Source organism: Danio rerio, chromosome 18, assembly GCF_052040795.2.
Source record: "Danio rerio strain M-AB ecotype USA chromosome 18, GRCz13ab, whole genome shotgun sequence".
NCBI classification, from domain to species: Eukaryota; Metazoa; Chordata; class Actinopteri; order Cypriniformes; family Danionidae; genus Danio; species Danio rerio.
In genome coordinates this window covers 37,825,574-37,849,034 of record NC_141038.1, presented here as the reverse complement: position 1 = coordinate 37,849,034, position 23,461 = coordinate 37,825,574, and the positions used below count along the sequence as shown (strand labels likewise).

The window sequence follows — 23,461 nt, the reverse complement described above, 5'->3', positions numbered from 1 at the left end:
CACTGTCTAAAAACCCTGGCTATGCTGTTTCATTATCTTAACAATAAACTGAAATCATGATATGAGGAACTGCTTTTTTCATTTTGATATTAGCAACTTAACAGACATCAAAAATGTTGAGGCGTCGTGTAGCTAAATATGAGTGTCATCTATATGCATATTTTTAACAAAATGGAGCCAATAACATTACTGACTCCTTTTGTTTTCATTGAAAATACAAAACATACCCTCTCTTTCACTGAATATTAGTTTTAATAATCAGTAATGGCCATTTTAAAAGTATAACGTACAATAAGTTTATACAATTAAGAAAAAAAGGCAAGCAATCAGTCAATTGTGCAGAATCGGTGTCCGCTGTGACATTAATTTAGATATTAACCTAACTTATACTTGCGCTCAGCCAAAACACGTTACCTGAGAACAAGTAATAGATTCAAAAGACCAAAATTGGGGAATATGTTTTTTGATATAGACAACAAGATGAATTAAATATCAACTTTAACATATATAGTGAGATTAGACCCAGCGGGAGATGCTCTATGTACAGTCCGACGTGCACAGCTCTCATAAGAATATGTGCTTAAAGCACGCTGCAGCGCATGCCAGAATGTGTGTGTTTGGTCACGTGATGTGCGTTTTCTCCATTTTAATGTAGACGGAGAGCTGTTCAGAAACGCTGGGTGAAACGCTAGTGTGGACGCGGATCGTTTTCATTCTAAAACGTCATTTTAAAACTAAAACGCACTAGTGTACACAGGGCCTAAGTGAGTGTGTATTGATGTTTCCCAGTGATGGGTTGCAGCTGGAAGGGCATCCGCTGCGTAAATCATATGCGGGATAAGTTGGCGGTTTATTTCGCTGTGGTGGCCCCAGATTAATCATTTTCATGTAAACAATTAATCCATGCAAGTTATTCGACTGAAAAAACAAAAAAAAGTTTGTTTTGGTAATCTTCAATTACATTCTGACCATTTGTTTGTTTGGAGTGTTGGTCCTTCTCTGTTGAAGCCAATTTGACAGCTTCAGATACCATATTGGGTAACATTTTATAATAACTACACACTATAATTCATTTATTAAGCATTGGCAAATAGTGAATTTATTATCTGTTAAGCATTAATTCCACATTAATAAGCGTTAGTAAGCAGTTTATAACTGCAGCTACAAATGCTCTATTCTTGACTTACAAACGTATTTAAAATGTGCTTAATAATTGTACTTTCATACTTTGTTATTTCATACTTTGTTCATACTTATGTTGTACTAAGTATCACATTAATTACAAACCAGTTGTATTTAAGAGTAGTTGAGGGTTTTTAGGATGATTCAGAATTAGTAAGTAAATCATAAATAAACGATTAAAATCAACGTTTATATGTCTTATTATTCAGGCATATATTAATGGTTACTATGTATGTTAATAAATGCTTTTTTTTAACTCAACTTCATCTAGTTTTGTGACCTAATCTAAAGTGAGGACTATTTATGCTTTATAAATCCCTTAATAAAGCATTTATTAACATATTAGTTAACTAATAGTATATGCCTGAATAATAAGACATATAAATGTTGATTTCAATGGTTTATTAATCATTTACTGACTCATTCTGAATTATCCTAAAAACCCTCAACTACTCTTAAATACAACTGGTATTTTACTGGTAAAATAACAGATTATTTTATTATAGAGAAGAAACCAAGCAGAATCTCATCTCAAATTCCCCTTTAGATTCAGTTGCGTTCATTGCGCATTTGTTATATACATGACGGACTTGCAAGTGAAAAAACCGAACACTTCACTAGCGAGAAAACAGAGCATCTGGAGCGTAAGGATAAAGAATGAGCCTTCTCCAATCAATACAGCATTTGTATCTGTATTTATAAACTGATTCATAGTGTGTAGTTCTATTATAAAGTGTTACCGCATTTGGTGTTTTATGCCATCTAGTTATATCATCTGCAGCTTTAAATGCTCTTTAAACGAGGGGAATTCAGATTTACTTTCAAATACTCATTTCACACATACAGACTTTTCTTGAAAATTACCGATAAACTGGCATAAAGAAATCATGTGAGAAGAGGCTCTTTTACTAAAAATACTGAAAAGCTCATTCCAACAGATTTTCCGGAACAAGATGTTGTAAAATTACAAGTAAAATGCTAGGATTCTGCTGTCTGCTAATGCAGAAGATAAATTGCTGGTACAGTATGAGCATGTACAAGTTCAGAACGTGCTGATAACTACTCCAGACCAATCATAACCTCCCATTGCAGATGAAGCATTCACTCCACACTATTATCTGAAATTAAAGCCAATGGATCCTTTGTCCAGACAGTTGCTGCTTATTAATCAAACAAAACACTCCTATGTTCTTTCTTAGTGCCAACAGTGGAAAAAACATTCAATAAAATGCTGAGTTTAACTCTGTGATGTGCGGTCACACGGAGGGCTGTTTGATTTGCCAAGTGGGGAATCAGATTTTAGTATAACAACAGTAGACTTTCATTGAGTCTCACAGACGGCAGAATATACTCAAACATGCAAAAGTGTTCAATTCACATCTATTTATGTTTTAAAGACTTTTCCATGTAACCACAGAATTGGCTATGTCTGACGCACAGACCTCTGTGTAGTCATATGTGTAAACATTATTTATTTTTTAGTTGCCTTTATAGCACATCTGCCTATGGATGCTAGCAAAAACATTTTCTCCTGTAGGTAAGTATTTTGGTTTGTCTCTGGGAAAAAAAAAAAAATTAAATCAACAAAAAGACTGACCATCTTCATGTTTAAAAAAAAAAAATGTTGCCTTTCAGAGGTAATTTCTGCTTAATGATGTCTCAGAAATTACCAGTGTTTTGAAACGGATGAGTGAATGGTGTTTTTGTGGAAAAAGTACAGTTTTCAAGTTCAGTTTTCAAAAGTTCAGGTTCTTCAGGTAATTTTACAGCAATTTACTGGTTTTCTTGTGTGAAATGAGCTACAGTATAGGTTTTTATTGCTCATTAGTTGGAATCAAACATATTGAAGCATTTCAAACCCAGACCATGTCTATTCTCAACTTCCAAATGTCACCTGAACCACTAGGGGCTCCACTTGCTTTTAAAGATTCAGTGGGGACTAGGGCTGTGCAATCAACATTAATTTAGTTTCGTTTTTGATTTTGGCTTCAAGGGGTTATGAAAAGACAGTGACGCATACTTTAAAGCAGTACACTGCCAGACTTCCTTCAGATCAGTCAAATCATGTAACATTGTATGACTGTCAACATGCTTGATACTGCAAAATCACTGCTGTTCCCCAGATGACTTCTGTGTGTGCGATCCAAGATGGAGCGTATCTCAGACAAGTATAGGCAGTGTTGGGCTTTGGGTGTGCGCTTCAGTGGACAAATACACTCAAAAATGTCATAATGTGCTAAAACTTCATTTAAACACAGTCAGTTTTACCTTCAAGGAAAATATACAGTTAGCAGAGTAATTAATTGCAACGTAAAGTGTCTTAAAGTGACAATGTAATTTAATGCGGTTTAAAACATTAAAAAATGAAAGAATTGGTGGCTGCTCTTCACTGAATAACTATAATAACTTTAATTCATTCTGTTTATACTGTATGTTTCTTTTATTTGTTTGCATTGCTTTTTGGAGAACAGATTAAGAATTTCAACATATCATTATACTTGCTTTAATATGTAAACAATAAGAATAATAAAACATATTGTTATCTTTATCATCCTGGGTGGGCCTTTATTAGTGTTTCTAAGTAGTAGCTTATTGTTACCTAATGCTGGAAAGTGGGAATGAGATCAAATGTAAAAGTTTCAGATTTGGTCATTAATCAAACACTAATCTAAAGATTCAGTGCTAGTGAAATAGTGCATTAGAATGTGCACAAGTTAAGTCTTGTTACAGTCTGACTTCTTCGCTCTGGCCCAAACCACCAGTTAGAGATATGTATGCTGCATGCTCGACTGCACTATTCTCTATCAACAACAGGCAGCAGTGTAGAGAACATATCAGCTGGAACTGAGACAGTGAAAGAATGAGCTACTGCACTTTACCTGTACCTTACACAACTATAACAAATTAGTAATTAGTTATCATGAAAGTTCTTACATAATTTATCAGACAAGTATTTTTTTGTGTTGATTTTTTATAGAGAGCTTCAAGGTGCTGATTAAAAATTAACGAAATAAAATGTACAGTAAAACCCAAAAGTTAATTTTATCAAATGAAATGAGTGTAGTTAACTCAAAATTAAAAGAAAGTTAATTCTAAACATTTAAAGAGTTATGAACTCAGTGTTGAAGGTAATGAGTTAATTAAATACCTCATTACTTCTACTTAAATGGAGTAAGTTCACAGTACTCATATAGATTAGTTTTTTTTTTTTTTTAACAAATTGTCACCTTCGAATTATGAGGTTCTACCTGACATTTTTGTCAAAATTGAGTTATTGACATAATCTTATTAAATTAAAACTTATTTACATTATTGGACTAGGAATGCAAAAACTTCAAAGGTCAATATCTCAAAATAATTCAGAATGCAGATAGAACCTTTTCATTTTAAGGTGACAAAATGGTTTGTAGAAATTGGTTTCTACGGTTTGAGTTCTCTTTATTTATCGAGTTTTACTCTGCTCGTTTACTCAAATGAACTAAGTTCACAGTACTCGTTAGGATAAATTTTTTGAATTAAATGGTTTGTTGCAATTGGTTTTCTCAAATGGTTTGAATTGCCTTAACTTTTTGAGTTTTTCAGTGTATTTAAAATTATAAAATGATCAGTCTATGTATTACCAACACAATTTCACAGCAATTCGTAACTTTTCGATTTAGTGGCTAACTCATATGAATTTGTAATTTATCCCCCAATGACGGATGGTTTTAGGGGCGGTGTTGGGTGCCAGGCCTTCTTTTTAAAATTGTACATTTTCATTTGACTTGAGTCGTATTAATTTGTACAAAATAGCCACTAAACTGACCAAACGTGAAATAGTTCTGCTTCCTTGTGTGATCAGGCTGGTATTAGAGTTTATGAAAATCAAGAAAAAGTCAAGAACAGAAAATATAAAAAATAGGTCACACTTTATTTGGTCACACTTTACAATAAGGTTCATTAATGTTGTTTAATGCATTTACTAACATAAACAAACAATAAACCATACATTTACTACTGTATTTGTTCATGTTAGTTAACGTTAGTTAATAAAAATACAGTAGTTCATTGTTAGTTCATGTTAACTCATGGTGCATTAACTAATGTTAACAAGCATGGACTTGGATGTTAATAATGCATTAGTAAATGTTCAAATATGATTAATAAATGCTGTACATGTGTTGTTAATGATTAGTTCATGTTAGTAAATGCATTATCTAATGAACCTTATTGTAAAGTGTTACCCTTTATTTTGATGGTCCATTTGTTGAATTTAAGTTACATTGCATCTACATGCCAACTAGTTCTCATTAGATTGTAAGTAAACTGTTAAATTGGGGTTAGGGTTAGTGTAAGTTGACATGTACTTGCACAGTTTAGTCTTATAGTCAGTTAAATGTCTGTTGAAGGAGCATATCAACAGATATTAAGCAGACAGTCTACTAAGACTCAAATGGACCATTTTATTAATTTTTTTATTTTTTGTATAATCAGGACAGTTACAATATATCAGTCGTATATTATCATGATTAGCATGATTCGCTTTTTATGCTTATTTAGTTTTTTAATGCCAACAAATACCAAAACATTTGTATTACTTCCATTTTGAATAAATAAATCAGTTGTCACTAACACCTTATAAAGTTGCCGTCTTCAGTAGCAAATGAATGATATACTTATTATTAAGAGATCATTTATGAGCAGAACCTTTTCCTGTAAGAGAAGTTACAATACAAGTTAATTAGCAGTATGATGCTAGGTGTGAACAAAGAACAGAATTACTGGTAAGAGCATGTACAGTGTCAAAAAGTATGAGAAGTTTGCTTTAGGCCAATCATAAAGCGCTGTTTGAGTTGTTTACAACACAATCTGCTGTTTCTAAAGAGGTCACCCAAAAATGTACATTTCCTGTTAATTTACTCACCCTCTACAAGCTTCCGGTATTTAGATGACTTTTTACTTGAGTAAAAGTATTATAGATTTTTAGCAAAATGTTGATTATTGCCTTGTCTTGACAGACTTAGATGAGCACTCTTGTTTACAGTGGAGACTGGTCAAATGTAAAAATGTTCCTAACAATGTTTTGTCTTTCACTGGTTAGTTTGGTTCATGGGACTTCAGAAGCCAAAATAACGAATCTTGTTTTGCTTGAATATACATTTATATTTATTTTTACTTTCAGCATGATATTGCCGCTATTTACATGCTATGAATCACCATAGATAATGTGTACAAGTGAAAATTGCTCTATTGTTCTATGGTTTGAGTTTTTATATCTCCTACTGTACATGTTGTATGGAACAAGAATGAGGTACATGTTTGGGTGAACTAATCATTTTATTATTGTTTTATTATACTGTCCATATAAACAACAGGGTATATGCAGGAGTCCTAAAGGTAATTTCAATACCTTTTTAAGACTTTTTAAAGACATTTTAAGTGTATTTTAAGACCCCATCGCCACTTCAAGTTCTAATCTTGAACCTTTAATTTATTAAGCAGTTGTTAATAAACAATTGTAGTTACATGGTTTTAGCGACAGGCGTCAGCCACTGTTTAAACTCATCTTTCTTCAAACAGGAGTGCGCAAACTTACATTTTCCCATTTTGCCGTGTGTGTTAACATATCATACTGCTTTCAAAATAGCCTAATGATATATTTTATTAGGCTACAATGTCCTTGATCACCAGCAAATCAGAATATTCAATTGGACAGCACTTTAGTTTTTTTGTTCAGAGTCGCTGCCTCAGTTAATCAAATCCAGTCAAAAAAGCCTACAGCTAAGACTACAGGAGTTTTAGCACGATTTATGCTCGATTTTCACCAAAAGGAAATGAATAAGTTTACTACAGCACGTGATAAGCAAATAAACACTAAGTCAATTGTCAATTTATTTTTTTGTTTCTAGCTTAATAAAGAAAAACTAAACTCATGAGAATGATTTAAAATTGTTATTTATATATTTATTACCAAATGATAGGGTATATTTTACATCTTAGACAACCAAAGCACAACAATAGCCTGTTTATGTTTATTAGATATAATGCAAATTAAGTTTTTAGTCAGTGAAAGTCAGGGAATTTAATAGTTCTAGCTTGCAGCCTGCACATCTCTTTCTCTGTTCGCCATGCTGGTGAGGAACAGTCTGCGCAAAAGGAGAGCAGAGTGGGTAACATCGAATACAGCTCTTATCTGATTGACTGAAAGGTGTTGCCTGCCTCTGCCAGGACAGTGTCAAAAATACACACACACACACGTATCCAAGGAGAGTCATATGTGAAAGAGGATTTGCACATTCTCATTCAGGATGAACTCTTAAATTTTAAACATTCAAAACTTTTTGTACGCTCTTATAAACATGGTGTTTTGCATTTGTGAATCATACTTTTTGAAAATGTATTATTATTTGTGCGCAAATAGTTTTTGTGAATATAAATAAATATTTGAGGCTCTTGAATTTGGTTTTACACACATGAATTTGGCCTGCTTGTTTTGAGTCTCCTAAACTGAGTTATCCCTTCTTTTTCACTCATTTGGTTTTTTTTTACAACACAACGCATGTGTACATTGTGTATTTTGCATAAACTACATTAGATACTAAACTCACTCCATAGAAAACACTTTGGACAATGCTTGAACAAAATTTAAGGCCTTCTAAAACATGATTAGGATTTTTTAATATCTTTTAAATGCCTTAATTTTCTCATAATTGATTTATCAACTTTTAATACTTTTTAAGACCCCACAGACACCCTGAAACAAGCACATGGATCAGACATTGTGCTTGAGATTCTGCTTTATGATCTATTTGTCAATGTTGGCGGCGGACCGAAGTCGAATATACCAAACCGTATTACATAAAATTTGTCGTGTGTACTTTTCTAATTTCATTTTTTCATTTTCTTCTTGGCTTAGTCCCTTTATTAATCCGGGGTCGCCACAGCGGAATGAACCGCCAACTTATCCAGCACATTTTTACACAGCGGATGCCCTTCCAGCCGCAACCCATCTCTGAGAAAACTTTTCTAATTTAGTTGCTAATATTTAAAAATAACTAGAAAACATTCTTTTGAAACATTAATTAATCATAGGCTCAGAAACTCATTCTGACATAGCCCTATAAACATTTCTGGAGATCGTGAATTATGTAGCCAGAGCTATGGATGGGTGCATTTAATTTTTAAAATGAACGCTAAGGAGCGGTATGACGCTGTTCCTTTTCACTCTTCACCAAATGAACACTTACCTTCGTATGGACAATTTTCGCGCTGTTACCAGTTTGTCCCATTAGCTAGCCATGTAGATCAGCGGACATGAGACTCAGAGAGGAGTTGTCCATGACGACAGGGTTTGAGTCTGGTTAACGATTCCAGAAAGCAGTTAAGAAGAAACAGAAGCCAAAAAATCTAATAAACAGTTAAATAACAGTTTGAGAATGGGTACACATGGTAAAAATCAGGCGAGGGCTTTTCTTTATCTATATTGCTTTTAAAAATTGTTAGTTAGGTTTAGGGAAGTGGGTGGGCGAGTCAGTTGGTGATTTTGAAAATACTATTGGTTGGGTTTAAGGAAGAAGAAGAGGGAGTCAGTCGATCATCTGTCAGTCAGTCCTTCAGTCAGTCAAACAGTCAGCAGCCTCTGCTGGATTTACGCGAGAAGAGCAGGTGCAAATGGCACTCGCAAGAGAAAGTTGAGATCTCAAAAATTTGAGAAAACAAAAACTGCAAAAGAATGGCTCCTGGGGCATATTTGGTGGTCTCCAGAAATGTATATAGTGGTACATTTTCAGTATGAGCCCAGGTTGTATTTAATGATTCAGTATCATTTTACACATGTTCTAATGAACTTACTATAGTAAAAGCATAAACAATCCCATTTATAACACAATGGAGATCAATGCTGAAAACACTAGTCAAGCTGCTCTTGGCTTGATTTGCTGGTCGATGTCTTGTGCATTGTCCTCTATCTGTTAAGTAGCAGCATTTACATTTTAAAAATCTGATTCATTTACAACAATTGATTTTAGTTGGCTTTTTTGTAGCTCCTCAATTAAACAATTAAACAAATGGCTATGTTAAATATGATGATCTCCGTCAAAATCATTTATTCCAATCAACTCCCCATCATTCTCTCTCTCATTTCAGATAGGATTGGGTGCCAAACCAAAGGTTTCCATGGGCGAACTTTGCACCGCGGGTAATAGTAGTTGAACGGTTTTCTGCCGTTTATTATTCCCTGACATTTCTCTCATAGCCTGAATTGGAAGTTCTAAAACAAAAACAAGCACACTTCTGCATCACAAAATGAGGTCAATATCTAGAAATGGCATGTTAATGCATTTCTGCTTCAATCAATCAACCAAATAATCAATCAATCAGTCAGTCAGTCAGAGTCAGTCAGTCAGTCAGTCAGAGTCAGTCAGTCAGTCAGTCAGTCAGTCAGTCAGTCAGTCAGTCAGTCAGTCAGAGTCAGTCAGTCAGTCAGAGTCAGTCAGTCAGTCAGTCAGAGTCAGTCAGTCAATTCATCAACCAAATAATCAATCAATCAGTCAGTCAGTCAGAGTCAGTCAGTCAGTCAGTCAGAGTCAGTCAGTCAGTCAGTCAGTCAGTCAGTCAGTCAGTCAGTCAGTCAGTCAGTCAGTCAGTCAGAGTCAGTCAGTCAGTCAGTCAGTCAGTCAGTCAGTCAGTCAGTCAGTCAGTCAGAGTCAGTCAGTCAGTCAGAGTCAGTCAGTCAGTCAGTCAGAGTCAGTCAGTCAATTCATCAATCAATAAATCAATCAATAAGAAAGGAAATTTAGACCACAGACCTACAATGTGACAACAATACTGACATACAATACTGACATTTCTTCTCATATTTTTCTTCCTCTGTCATTTGTTTACTAATTTTTATACCTTTCAACTCTCATCTCGTCTGCCCCTCATGTCTCATAACCGTGGAAAGCAGACAGACAGGTAGCAGCGCATAATTGTAGCACCCACACCCATATCAGTTTGGCCTTTACCCACGCACATACTGTACAGTTTGTGCATTTCTGCACACAAACAGGCTGTCTTTCGAAAAGGAGCAAAACCTGCATGAACAAACAGACACTTATGACTTATGCTTTCTGTTGATCTGACTGGAGAATAGCGTGGTAAAATACGCACATTTAGAAATATGCATCTGACTACGCATGCATGCTGAAAGACAGGTAGAGGGAGGCAGGAAAAGCGAAGCCTAAACACTCCTTAGGCTACTGTAAACAAAATACCTGTCCGTTGGTTCAAAGGATTCTAGCCTTTTGTACTCATTCACCTCTCAGTGACACACGCACGCACACACTTGCTGGAATTTGGCAGCTTTGTGGAACGTGCAACAGGCAGAAGAAGGGCGGTTCCAAACGTCTGCGCGCACACACCCCACAGGGTGAGTGAGAGGTTAACTCACCCTACGGCACCCAAATCATCTGCTAACCAAAACTATGCTGAGCGACGCATAACAAGTACGCTTGTGTTATTGTCAGTGCATTAAATCATTTGCATAAAGATGTTTGAACCAAACAAACGCCTGCAAATATACTCTTAACATATATGTGCAAACATGCAAATCACAACTAGGTTGGTTTGTAAAAACTGAAACATAGATTTGGCTATCTTGATGTAAACACACGACAGAATTTGAAAGAAATTTCACAGGCAAAAAAAAAAACACCAATTGTCTTTTGAGGCAGCTCACACAGAAGTCCATTTAAAAGCATGCTGATTCTGATTGCTGACACTGCAAATTTGCATTACTTGAACATAATTTGAGTTCAGATCACCATTTACTCAGTCTTTACTTGTTTCAAACCTTCATTACTTTCTTTCTTCTGTTAAACACTTGATATTCTGAAGAATGCTGAAAACCTGTTACCATTGACACACATATATATATATATATATATATATATATATATATATATATATATATATATATATATATATGATGAAGTCAGAATTATTAGCCCCCCTGTTTATTTTTCTTTTCTGCAATTTCTGTTTAACGGAGAGTTTTTTAACATATTTATAAACATAATAGTTTTAATAACTCATTTCTAATAACTGACTTACTTTATCTTTGCCATACAGCTTAAAGTGACATTTAAAGGCTTAACTAGGTTAATTAGGTTAACTAGGCAGGTTAGGGTAATAATGCAAGTTATTTTATAGTGATTGTTTTTTCTGTAGACTATCAAATAATATATAGCTTAAAGGGGGTAATAATTTTGTCTTTAAAATGGCGTTTAAAAAATTAAAAACTGCTTTTTATTTTAGCCGAAATAGAACAAATAAAACTTTCTCCAGAAGAAAAAATATTATCAGACATACTGTGAAAATGTCCTTGCTCTGTTCCATTTGGAAAATGTTTGAAAAAGAAATAAAAGTCAAAGAGAGGCTAACAATTCTTAATTCAACTGTATATATATATATATATATATATATATATATATATATATATATATATATATATATATATATATATATATATATATATATATATATATTAGAGCTGCACAATTAATGGAAAAAAGATCGCGATCTCGATTCGACCCCCTAGACGATCTTAATCCAGCATTTCTACTATTCTGTCAATCATATTTTCAAGTTCAGGAGAGAAGAAAAGGCGGCCGCACAAGTCTTTTCATTGTTTCACACATGTTGCTCAGTGACATGGACAACTCCAAATGATGTTGAGTGAGTCACATACTGTATTTATAAGGTAAAATTTAACTAAAAATGTCATTTTTGTCTTCATAAAATGTTTTCGCAGGCGAGAAATCACTCGTGACGTGAGCTGCTGACCATGAGCTGTTATCACAGAGAGGGCGCACGCCACTAATAATAGACGCACGCGCGTCTACTTGAAGTGAATAGAAACTGCATGCACTGTTAACAGATAATACTGTTGTAAATAATATTCAGTTTGTGGTACAAAGTGATCGTTTAAGAGCCGCGCGCGAAGTATGCGCAAGCACTTAGCAGTCAAAATGTAATTGAAAGTGTGCACATCTTTAAAATAATCATATCGTAATTTAGAGTTCTGATTACGACAAGCATTTGATATGTTATTTCTTTTATAACGAACAGAGTTGTGCATGAAAATAAATATTTACAATGTCAGTATAACTACTCTAGCCTTTAATGTTGAATATAATCTGATAATGACAAATTTTTACAGGCAAATATGTCAAACATAATATTTCAACATCAGAATTAATATAAGTAGAATAGAACTAATAATAGAAACCAGTAGACCTACACATAATATTATTATTGATGTTTTGCCGTATGTTTGTTTTTACCATACCTTTATTTTACATCTGTAGAATCGTGAGAAAATTGTGATCTTTATTTTAAGCCAGAAATTTGCGATTCTCATTTTAGCCAGAATCGTGCAGCTCTAATATATATATATATATATATATATATATATATATATATATATATATATATATATATATATATATATATATATATATATATATATATATATATAAACTGTTTATATACAGTATATATATACACAGTATATATATATATATATTACAGTTATACAGTTGAATTTCGGTCATGAGATCGTAGCATTTAAAAGAAACTCTAGACGCATGCACTTGATCACTGTTACTCTGATGAAGGCAGCTCTCTGTCGAAATTTTTAAAGATTAGTTATATGAATAAAGGTTTTTTAATATTTTTTTCACATCTTTTGAGTGTCTGATTTTTCTGTTCATCTGATTCAGGACTGATTTTTGTTGGTCTATGTCCGAGTTTCTGAACGAATTATAACTATTTAATCTATATTAATTTATCTCTCTCTCTCTCTCTCTCTCTCTCTCTCTCTCTCTCTATATATATATATATATATATATATATATATATATATATATATATATATATATATATATATATATACACATACATTATTTTTATTATAATTATTATTATTATTACTTAATTTGGGCTTTAATTTATTACAGCTAAGATTTGAAAAAAAAGAATAAATGAATAAATAAATAAATGAATAAATAAATAAATAAATAACAACAGTTAAATGTTGTTAAAGCTATAATCGTACATGAATGAATGAATGAATGGTTTGTTCAATGTGCAAACAACAATCTAATTTTCCTAAAGCTTTTTGCTATCCTCATGATCTTGCCCCCAGGCCTATATTGGTCCTGCCTTCAGTGAACACATTCCTCTCTCCAAGCTCTGATAGCAAATGTCTCACATCCTCTATTATCATTAGAGTACAATTATCTCAGCACAGCGGGTACAGTGTGCCCTACATCTCAAAGCCACTGACATGCACCCACAGCGGCCAAGGCAGAGTGTGTTCTTATTTTAATTTCAGACCGTGACAAGATATATAATGACTGTCATGCTCAGCGTGTCAGCGATCTGCCCGAATCTTCTCCAAATTTCTCAGAACAAACATACACAAACACACACACACACACACACACACACACACACACACACACACACACACACACACACACACACACACACACACACACACACACACACACACACACAGACAAACACATCCCAAATTCCGCTAAATAAATGCACATTCCATTACCCGACACAGATCAGAAAGGAACAAAAGTTTTCTAAAGCAGGACAGAGATTGCAACAATGCTTGTTTTGTGTGTGTGTATGTGTTTAATTACCTGCGTCAGCACTGATGCAACTCTGCTGTATCAGTGCTTTGCTGTTGTCCCAAGTCTCCAGGAAGTGAGTTAACTGGTTCTTTACAGTCGTCATCTCCCCTCGAGAAAACTGCAGCAGAGCCAGAGTCTTCCTGAGAAGCCTCTGCTGCTGCACAGACTTGGATCTGATACAAACACAAACAAAAAAGGATTATTCAGTATGCACTCGTTAGAACTCGTTAGTATTTCTTTGCCGCACTTTATTTTAATGTACAGTTCATGTTATTAGCAAATCATTAACAAACTATTAACTAAGACTTTTAGCTCAATAAACTAATAATTAGCTGCTTATTAATATTAAGTAATGCAGTAGGTATTGAGAAGGATTAGGGATGTAAAATAAGATCATACTTCATAAGTGCTAATAAACAGTTCATATCTTATTTATATGCAGGTGATAAGAAGTAGCCAGTATTAAACAGTGTGAATTGCTACTTAAAGTGTTAGACGTTTCTACACTGCTTTAGAGCATTTTAGATCAGCCGACTCCATGTACTACATAAATCCAATGGGTCAGCTGTCTCACAATGCAACCTCAGTCTAAAGAAGGACGCAATACAAAACAGTTTTAAGAGAAATACATTTAAAGAGGAACCAAGAAGTAACTGTAAAAGAACAAGTGATTAGACAAGACAAACATTAGGCAAAAAGATTTTTGAGTTTTGAAGAGAGAAGAAATTGAAAGAAATAAGATGAGATAATAAATGAATGTAACTATATAGTAATATTTAGAAGAAAAAAAAGGAGACTAAAATGGATGTAACTCAGATGAGAAAAGATGAGATGTAGGATGTGAAATCACTTCCATTTGATTGTAAACTATAAGATATAACGAATAAATGCACTCAAATTGACCCAGATATCAAAGTAATTCATGAGAATTAACTGAGATGATACATCCAAAAAATGATTTTGAGATATTGAGCTTTAAAGTGTTTGCATTCCATAGCAAACAGTATGTGTGTAACATTTTTTTTAAAGTCTTAAAATGTAAACAATTTATAAAAAAAAAATTAAAAATCCCATAATGTAAATAAGTTCTCATTTAATAAGAATATGTGAATATCTCAATTTTGACAAAAATGTAAGATAAAACCTTATAATTCTAACGCCCCATTCACACAGGGCTTCAGCGTCAATGATTGACAGAGGGTGTGTCTGAAGTTGGGGCTGACGCGATCATCATAGCAGCGTCAGCCAATGACATTAGTCAGCTATAGGCCACTGTCTGAGCTGATGTATTTGCATACAGCAATCTGATTGGCTGACGCTTCTGTCGGCCCTTGAAAAGTTGAGCAAGTTCCAACTTTTGCAGCAAGCAACGCCTCTGAAGTGACGCCGACGGATCCACAATGCAGTTCGGCAACGTCTTACCTCACCTATTCTAAGTAAATGGGAAGCGTTGAAGCTATGTTCAACAAGAAACATGTTTATCTAAGAAACATCTTTATCTCTAAAGCGCATGGCGCAAAAGCATTAAGGGCATGTCCGAATCCAATTTTGCTATTTTAAGGACCGAATAAACATGCCACACAGCGCCATGCATTTTAGAATTCTAAACATAGGTTTCTATCAGGGTACACACACCAGTGCTGCAAGTTGGCAGCTGTTCACGGCCCCAGTCATGACTAAGGACACTGTTCATATTTCTGCCACGCCACAGAGAGCCATCTGATTAGTTTAATTTTAATAAGCATACGAATGTGTGCGTCTGATGTGCGTTACTTTCAACTGTCATACGATGTGTGACGCCCTTCAGAGTCAGTTGCATTGAGCCATGGTGCATTTGCTATATATTTGCCAGACTTTGTGAGTGGAAAAACTGAATGGACAAACTGAATGCTTCACTAGCGAGAAAACAGTAAACAGACCATCTGCAGCGAGGATAAAGAATTAGCCTCCACCAATCAGCTTATTTACTTTCTTTTTACTTTTACTCTTCACTTTTCTTTACTTTTGCTAAAAAGCACTCCACTTAAGACATCCTTTAGCCTAAATATTTAATTTAGTTTGTTAAGCACAAAGATTCAAAGTTTCAAAACTATTTCTAAATTCAGTTCTAATTTCCAGCAAATTTCTAACTAAACAATAATAACGAGTTATATCCAAACACACATCGTATTCTAATGCCCCATTGTGATGCATACATCTCCAAAACTTGACAGGTGGACAAATCTAAACTTGTTTTTATTAAAAACAAATATGAATATGCATATAATATATAATCTTGCCAATAATAACAACATTATAATTTAAAATGCAAATTGTCATGAATAAACTGAGAAAAGCCCCCCGGACATAAAGAAGGCATGGAGGTAGTGTTTTTTATAATTATGTAAAAAAAAAAAAAAGTTTTTCTAACATTTTAATCCTTTATGTTTTTTTTGTTTTTTTTTTTCATATGTAAAGATATTTGTGTATTGCGGTAAATCATATGTGTATTAACCATTTGAACCTGCATAGGCACATAACTAACGCTTTCTGCACTGGACTTTAGACCAGCTTTTACTTGGTCGGTGACGCAGTCTATTTCAACACACCACCTTTTTAGACCGACACACCCATGAGTCCACAAAGTAGCGCAAATGGATTTGTTATTTAAACAGTGTAGCTTAAAACGTGAAAAACTAGGGTTGCGCTTGACTGAAAATAGCAACAAATTGCACCAAACACATCTTGAGTGTATGATATTGTCAAAATCGCAAGCGATCTAATCCTTACAGATCGCTGGTAAACACAGATCACACATAACTACAAATCTGCCATTATATGGACTACAAGTTCCAGTCATGCACCATACACACTCACACCGGTTCCTGATCCTGACTGATTGCTCACACACACAGCCGGAGGATTGTCAAAGACTGATTACTAGGACTTTATATTCAGCCAAACACACACATCTGGGCTGAGTGTTGTTGTTATAGGGTCATTGTGAACATTTCCCCTGCCTTGCAATGACTTGTTTTTGACCCTCGACTTGTTTGTTTGTTTACATTGACTGCTGCGTGCTTGTACAGACCATTCGCCTGTTATTTGACTACGACTACGTATGATTACGGATTTCCTGTGTACATCTGCTCGCCCCTGTGTTGACTGTTGCCTGCATGACCATTCTCTGATCAGTAAACCTGCGTTTGGATTCGCACCTCCCTTGTCAGTGTCCACATCACATAACAGATATTGCCCATTTACTTTTTGGCTGAAATACAACTTTATATAATGATAATAATAATAATAATAATAATAATTGCTTATATTTATAAAGCGCTTTTCTTAAAGTGCAATGGGAGGATCTCTGCATCCACCACTAGTGTGCAACATTCACCTGGATGACGCGACGGCAGCCATATTGCTTCAGACCGCACACCACACACCAGCTGATTGGTGTCAAGGAGACCATATATTATATGGGTATGGTTAGGAGGCCATGATGGACAGAGGCCAATGGGCAAATTTGGCCAGAATGCAAGGGTTACCCCCACTCTTTTTCGAAGGACATCCTGGGATTTTTAATGATCACAGAGAGTCAGGACCTCGGTTTAACATCTCATCCAAAAGATGGATATCTAGCAATCTTTTTGAATAATAAAAAAATATATTATTTTTTAAACTCTGGCTGTGAGAAAAAAATGAGGAAATACATTATTAAAAAAGAGACATACATAAAAGCATACATAAGCTAAATGTTTATTTTGATGAGAAGTGACTAGACAGGAAGAGACAAGATTCTAAAATATCAGGAAATAAGACAATAAAGGACTTTGAGTTAGATAATAAGTAATTTTTTTACATGAATTAGTTGGCACAATCTAGACTGATTACAAAAAAATCATTGTTGATTCAACGCTCAATCATTGGCGTGTTGTTTGCCTGAGTTTTGATCCACTAAACCGAATCAAGTCCTCGAACACAAAGCTCTAAATAGTCAAGAACACAGACGTAAGCCTAGATAAACAAAGTTTACACTTCACGCGTGGGTGGGATATTTGTACTCCTGTTCAGTTTAAGCTGTGTCTCATTTGTTATGAGTTCACATTTTTACATAATCCATGAGCGAGTTGAAGGTAAACACATTTGGTAAGCAGCTGTTTATACAGTAAACGGTGATGTTCTGAAGGACAGGATTAGATGAACATGCTCCTGCTCAACCTCCTTTTAGTACATCATTCATTTTCTATGGGATGATCTGTGTCTCTTTGGGTTTGGCCTCTTGTAGTTTGTGGCTGGGTGTCAGCACCGGCAGTGTTCAGCAAAGGGATTTAATGAGGTTTGCACAGTGTCGATACGACTGTTCTGCTGCTGCCCTCTCATTCCCACCAGCATTACATCATCATCATGAGACAGCAGCAGATAAGAGTTGCCAGAAGTCTCAATGTGGATAAACAGGACGCCAACTCCACACACACACACACACACACACACACACACACATGTATGAAATCTCACAGCGACCACACAGCATATGCGTATCCATCCCCCAATCCTAGCCTGTCACCACGTAAACAAACATACACAAGCACACACTCATCCACTTGTCTAGAAGTCATGGCAACGGGTAAACATGGCAGTGTAGGGGTGAGACATGGAGACAGACAGACAGTAAAAGAGAGAGAGCAATAGAGCGACACAGTGGGAGAGAATCTCAGGAATTAATTTTTCATAACAAGGAACCAACACTGGAAAAGGGGGAAAACTGGGTGATGACAGAGGAGTGGAGAAAAGAAGATTAGAAAAGAATTGCCATTAAAAAGACAAAATGAAAAAGACGGCAGGAAGGGACGAATGATTAAAGAATAGGAAATTAAACAAGATCAGAAGATGGGAGATAAAACATGGTGAGATGAAACAAAGGGATGAAATGTGGGGACAAAAGATGAGAGCAAAACATGGTGTCAAAGAAGACAGGAAATAGTTAGATCTTCACACTGTGCTCAAAGAGTTAGTTCAGCACAAAATGAAAATGCTGTTATTTGTAAATGCACAACCTCATGACATTTCAATCTCCCGAGATCTTTGTTCATCTTTAAAACACAAATTAAGATTTAAAAAATTCAATGAAATACTGATTCAAAGTCCTAAATCATTGACCAAACAGCCCATGTGTGTTTAATTGGAACAGTGTGAAAATATAAGAACAATTTTGTGCACACATTAAACAAAAATAACAACTTTTTTCAAGAGCTTCTTTTCCTCAGTGTCAGTATAGTATGGATGTGCATTCTCAAGCACTGTGCACTTATGTACAGTCTAAAAAGCAATTACTGGCAGCTCAACCCTAACCCATAATTTTAACCTCAACTCTAAATATATATATATATATATATATATATATATATATATATATATATATATATATATATATATATATAAATGTTCATACGTTTAAAAAATCTAAATATTAAAAACTTTCAAGGATTTAAGATGCTGACGACTGTTAAATGAATCATAACAGGCTTATGAAAAGGGTTTATTACATAAGAATTAATTAATCATTCTTATTTTTTTAATGAATGAGGTGTTAGTTTTTGTTAGATTATTCAATAAAGTTTAATTTTGTATAAAGAAAGGTGCCTGTGCATAGTTATGAATCTAATGTCTTACAGTTAAATCCTGCTACCCTACTTAAATATAAATGGGTTTTAATTTTGATAGAAATAGCCGTAATTAAAGTAAACTGTCGGTTTGAATGATTGATGAATGATTTGTTTGTTCGGATTTAAAGAGTCGATTCTTTTATAGCCCAATTCAAATGGATCTTCTTCTTCCCTTTGAGCTAATTCGCTACAACAGTGTTTATCCTACTATGTTGTGCCAGACACGTGCTGTGTGAATGATGAAATGTTAGAATGTTACAGCTCAATATACTTAGTGAACAATAGCCAATCACAAGCATCAAATTCATCTGCCTCGGGCTGCCACAAAAGCATTGTGTATTGTATATTAGCAGTTGATTTAGCATTTGAAGGGAAATATGTCAAACTGCTGAAAGACAAAACTGACTGACAATAAGATAATATTTCAAGGTTTAGGATTTTACAGTGTGAATCATCATACTCTGGATTAAATGTTAACCCCAGGTAGGAGTGTGAAACATGAATCAAAATATTGTTAAGTGTGAAAAGCCCTAGAGAGGATCTGGAAAGAGAAGATAGGAAATGACACAAGACAAGATAATGAGATGAGAAGAGGCAATTAAAAATATTGATAGGAGACTACGAGTGGAACGAGAGAATAAAAGATGACGTAAGCTGAGAAAAAGAGATCAAATATGAAGAGGCAAGATGAAAAGAGAAGTAAAGAAAGAAGAGGTGAAAAGAAAAGGTGAAATGTAGAGATGAGGTGATATAAGATGAGACGTGGTCACTAAAGAACAGAGAACAGATAATAGGGGGAAAGACAAGAAGAGATGAGAGATAAGACAAGATAAGAACCTCACCAATAAACCTAACAGACAAGCACAAGCAACATCTATGTGTCTCTCCTGCAAGTACATCTGGCTGTGTTGGTTTAACCGGACTGCAGTGCAATGACTGACCCCATTCTGATTGACCTTTCATGCTCCCCCCCCATTCCTGTCCTCTCTTACTTTCTCATTTGGCTCTCTGTGTTTGAAGTGTTTCTGGAGTGTGTCTGGACAGCACATGGTCTGTTTTTGATGTTTGCGTCTGGCCAGCTGCTTTCAGCTTTCTCAGCATGTCCGCTTTTACATCCATGACTTCATCATAAATGTCTTGATAAATTGCCTCTCGTATCATCAGCATCATAATCATCGTCAGCACTATCAGCATTTTAGGGCTCTTCACCTCGCTTAAGGGTGATCGTGGATCAAATAGTTTACATTTCCTGTCTCATTCGCTGTCCTTCCCTGTCTCCTTCTCTGAAGCGCTGGGGCGTAGTCTATAATCAGGCTATAAACCTTTTGACCGAACAGACTGCTAGACCTCACGCTACAGTGAGTTCGCACTACACACGCACATGCCCCATATGTGGAGCACGCACACTTCACTCCAAAAAAATAAATATGCACACACACACACACACACATGAGACATGAAAAGGGGCCTTGAAAGAACTGCTAACATTACTGCTTGGGGGTTAAGGAGGGAAGACATCTCCAAATTACACTCTTCCTTTTTTTCCCTTGCTCTGATGATTGAGGCAGTTCAAAGATGTGAAATCTACTTCACATCTTTGTGAAGAGGAGAATAAAGTGTATTTCAGCATACTCATTTTCACCAACCGTTAGGGGAAAGACTTGCTTCACAATGGCATTTTTATATTTTCTGATGAAATCCTTGTCATTGCAAAAAAGCTGCAGCCACAATGCAATGGTGTAGGACTGATGCAAAATCGGATTTCTAGAATATGATTATTTTTGTAGCCCAGAGAATTCAGGATAGCTATGAGTACTTTTTCCCTCCACAAGATGAATAAAATATATTTTAAAAAGTAACTGCAACTCACAAACCTGCCACTGATTTTTTTCCCAATTCTCAGAGCTTATTTAACTAAAATACATTAAAATTGTTTTGGTCACAATTTATTTTGATGGTCTGTTTGTTGAATTTAAGTTATAGGCCAGGCAAACTTTATTTATAGAGCACAATTTTATACAACCGTAGTTGATCCAAAGTGCTTTACAATGAGATAAAATATTCAAGAAAAATAAAACTCGTATTAAAAATGTTAGAAAAGGAAATATATGTATACATGTAATAATAAAACACAGTATAGAAATTACATGTATGAGTCACTCAAAGGCAAGGGAGTAAAAATACGTCTTCAAGTTAGATTTAAAAGTATCCAGGGATGGAGAAATCCTGATGTTCAATGGGTGACTGTTTCATAGCCTTGGGGCTGCAACACAGAAAGCTCAATCACCTTTTGATTTGCAGCGAGACTGAGGGATCGACAAAAGAAACTGATCATGGGACCTTAATGGTCTACAAGCTGTATATGGCCTAATAAGTTCACTGACATAGGCCAGGGCAGAATTGTGCAAAGCTTTATATGTAAAAAGTAAGATTTTAAAATCAACTCTGAATTTTATAGGAAGCCAGTGCAATGAGGACAGGAGAATATGATCTCTTTTCTTAGTTCCTGTTATCAATCTGGTGGCTGCATTTTTGACCAACTGTAACCGAGAGAGTGATGACTGTGTGATGCACTTACATGCTTGTCAAACTGCAAAAGTGAATCAAAAATTACTCTGAGATTTTTGGATTGACTGTGCAGATTACTACTTAGAAATCCTAGCTGAGTTTTAATTGAATCGTTGGTATTAGCCGGACCCAATAAGAGCACTTCTGTTTTGTTTTCATTTAGTTGCAGAGAGTTATTGGTCATCCAAGTCTTAATGTCGATTGGGCCTGAGAAAAGGTGTTCTAATGATAAATCTTTTCCTAGTTTAATAGGAAAATATAGTTAGAGGTCGTCAGCATAGCAGTGGCAGAGTTATGAGTTATAAGTAGACTGTTAGGTTGGTGGTTAGGGTTGGGGTTAGGGTTAGTGTAAGTTGACATGTACATGCAAAGTTTCTTATAGTCAGTTAAATGTCTGTTGAAGGAGCATATAAACAGATATTAGGCAGACCGTCTACAAATACTCAAATGGACCATCAAAATGAAGTGTTACCATTTTTTTTAAATGGTAAAAGTTGTATTTTTTTTTTTGTCTGTCTGTCTTTTTGGCAGATGAATCACTAGTTTAGGGAGGCAGAGAGAGTTCATGGTATATTTGTTGTATTTTTAATGGAATCCAAAATAGATGCTGACAATTTTCTGAGAGTCCAGCATGTCACATGAATCCCACGCGAGGGCAAACAAAATCCCTATTAATCATGTGATTGGAACGGGACAGGAAAAAATGTGATCGAGAGTGGGCGGGAGCATAACAACCCATACAAACAAACAAAGCACACATGCACATGGACACTGTCTCAATCGCCAGCAATCTAGCTCATGCAGGTGAAGAACTACAAATCTGCCAGCAAAAGAACTACATATCCCGTCATGCACCACTCACATACCTGGCCAAGATCCCTATGACTGTAAACAGTATTGTGAACATTACGACATGTTTTTCTTGCCTTGTCGGTTTTGATTCTTGCTTTGTTTTGTTTGTTTATTTACGTTGTATGCTGGGAGGGGGCAAAGAACAGCAGGACTTGCTGGCAACGGGGCTTGCTGCTCATTCCACTGTAGGAGTCCATCTATTAGCCCAATGACGAAACTAACAGCATGGTTGAAGGTTTAATGCATGTAAGCCTTTTCTAGTGCTTCTGAAAATAATTTTATTATTTATTAGAATTTATTTATATTAGTTTTTTAGCTCCGAATTCAATCTGACTCCAATTATAATGATCCTAAAATTTAGATTGTATTTCTAATTTTTAAGAACGGATCACATTCATCATTTATGATTTAATTTAGAGTTTTGATATTTTCTAAGGTCCGAAATTCTAATTGTACGTTCATTAGGGACCAACATCGCTCAGAGTTCCACGCCCCGGGTTTGCGCATCTTTTCACGGACAATATGTCGACACTCTGAAAATAGTCA

General features: G+C 35.1%; 1 protein-coding gene and 1 long non-coding RNA gene across 8 annotated transcripts in view; one reads left to right on the top strand and one right to left on the bottom strand.

Annotated features, from left to right (window-relative positions):
- The window catches only part of LOC147832892 (uncharacterized), a 599,182-nt gene that overhangs the window by 124,922 nt on the left and 450,799 nt on the right, over positions 1–23,461 (top strand). The gene's annotated exons all lie outside the window — the stretch shown is intronic.
- The window catches only part of lekr1 (Leucine-, glutamate- and lysine-rich protein 1), a 268,106-nt gene that overhangs the window by 132,707 nt on the left and 111,938 nt on the right, over positions 1–23,461 (bottom strand). For all 7 annotated transcript variants that reach the window (XR_015515142.1, XR_015515141.1, XM_087293331.1 and 4 more), the window contains one exon: positions 13,860–14,023. Coding sequence is in view for 5 of the 7 variants with exons in the window: in XM_087293331.1 (XP_087149457.1) it covers positions 13,860–14,023 (164 nt within the window). In the remaining 2 variants the exon portion in view is untranslated. The remainder of the gene's footprint in view (positions 1–13,859; positions 14,024–23,461) is intronic.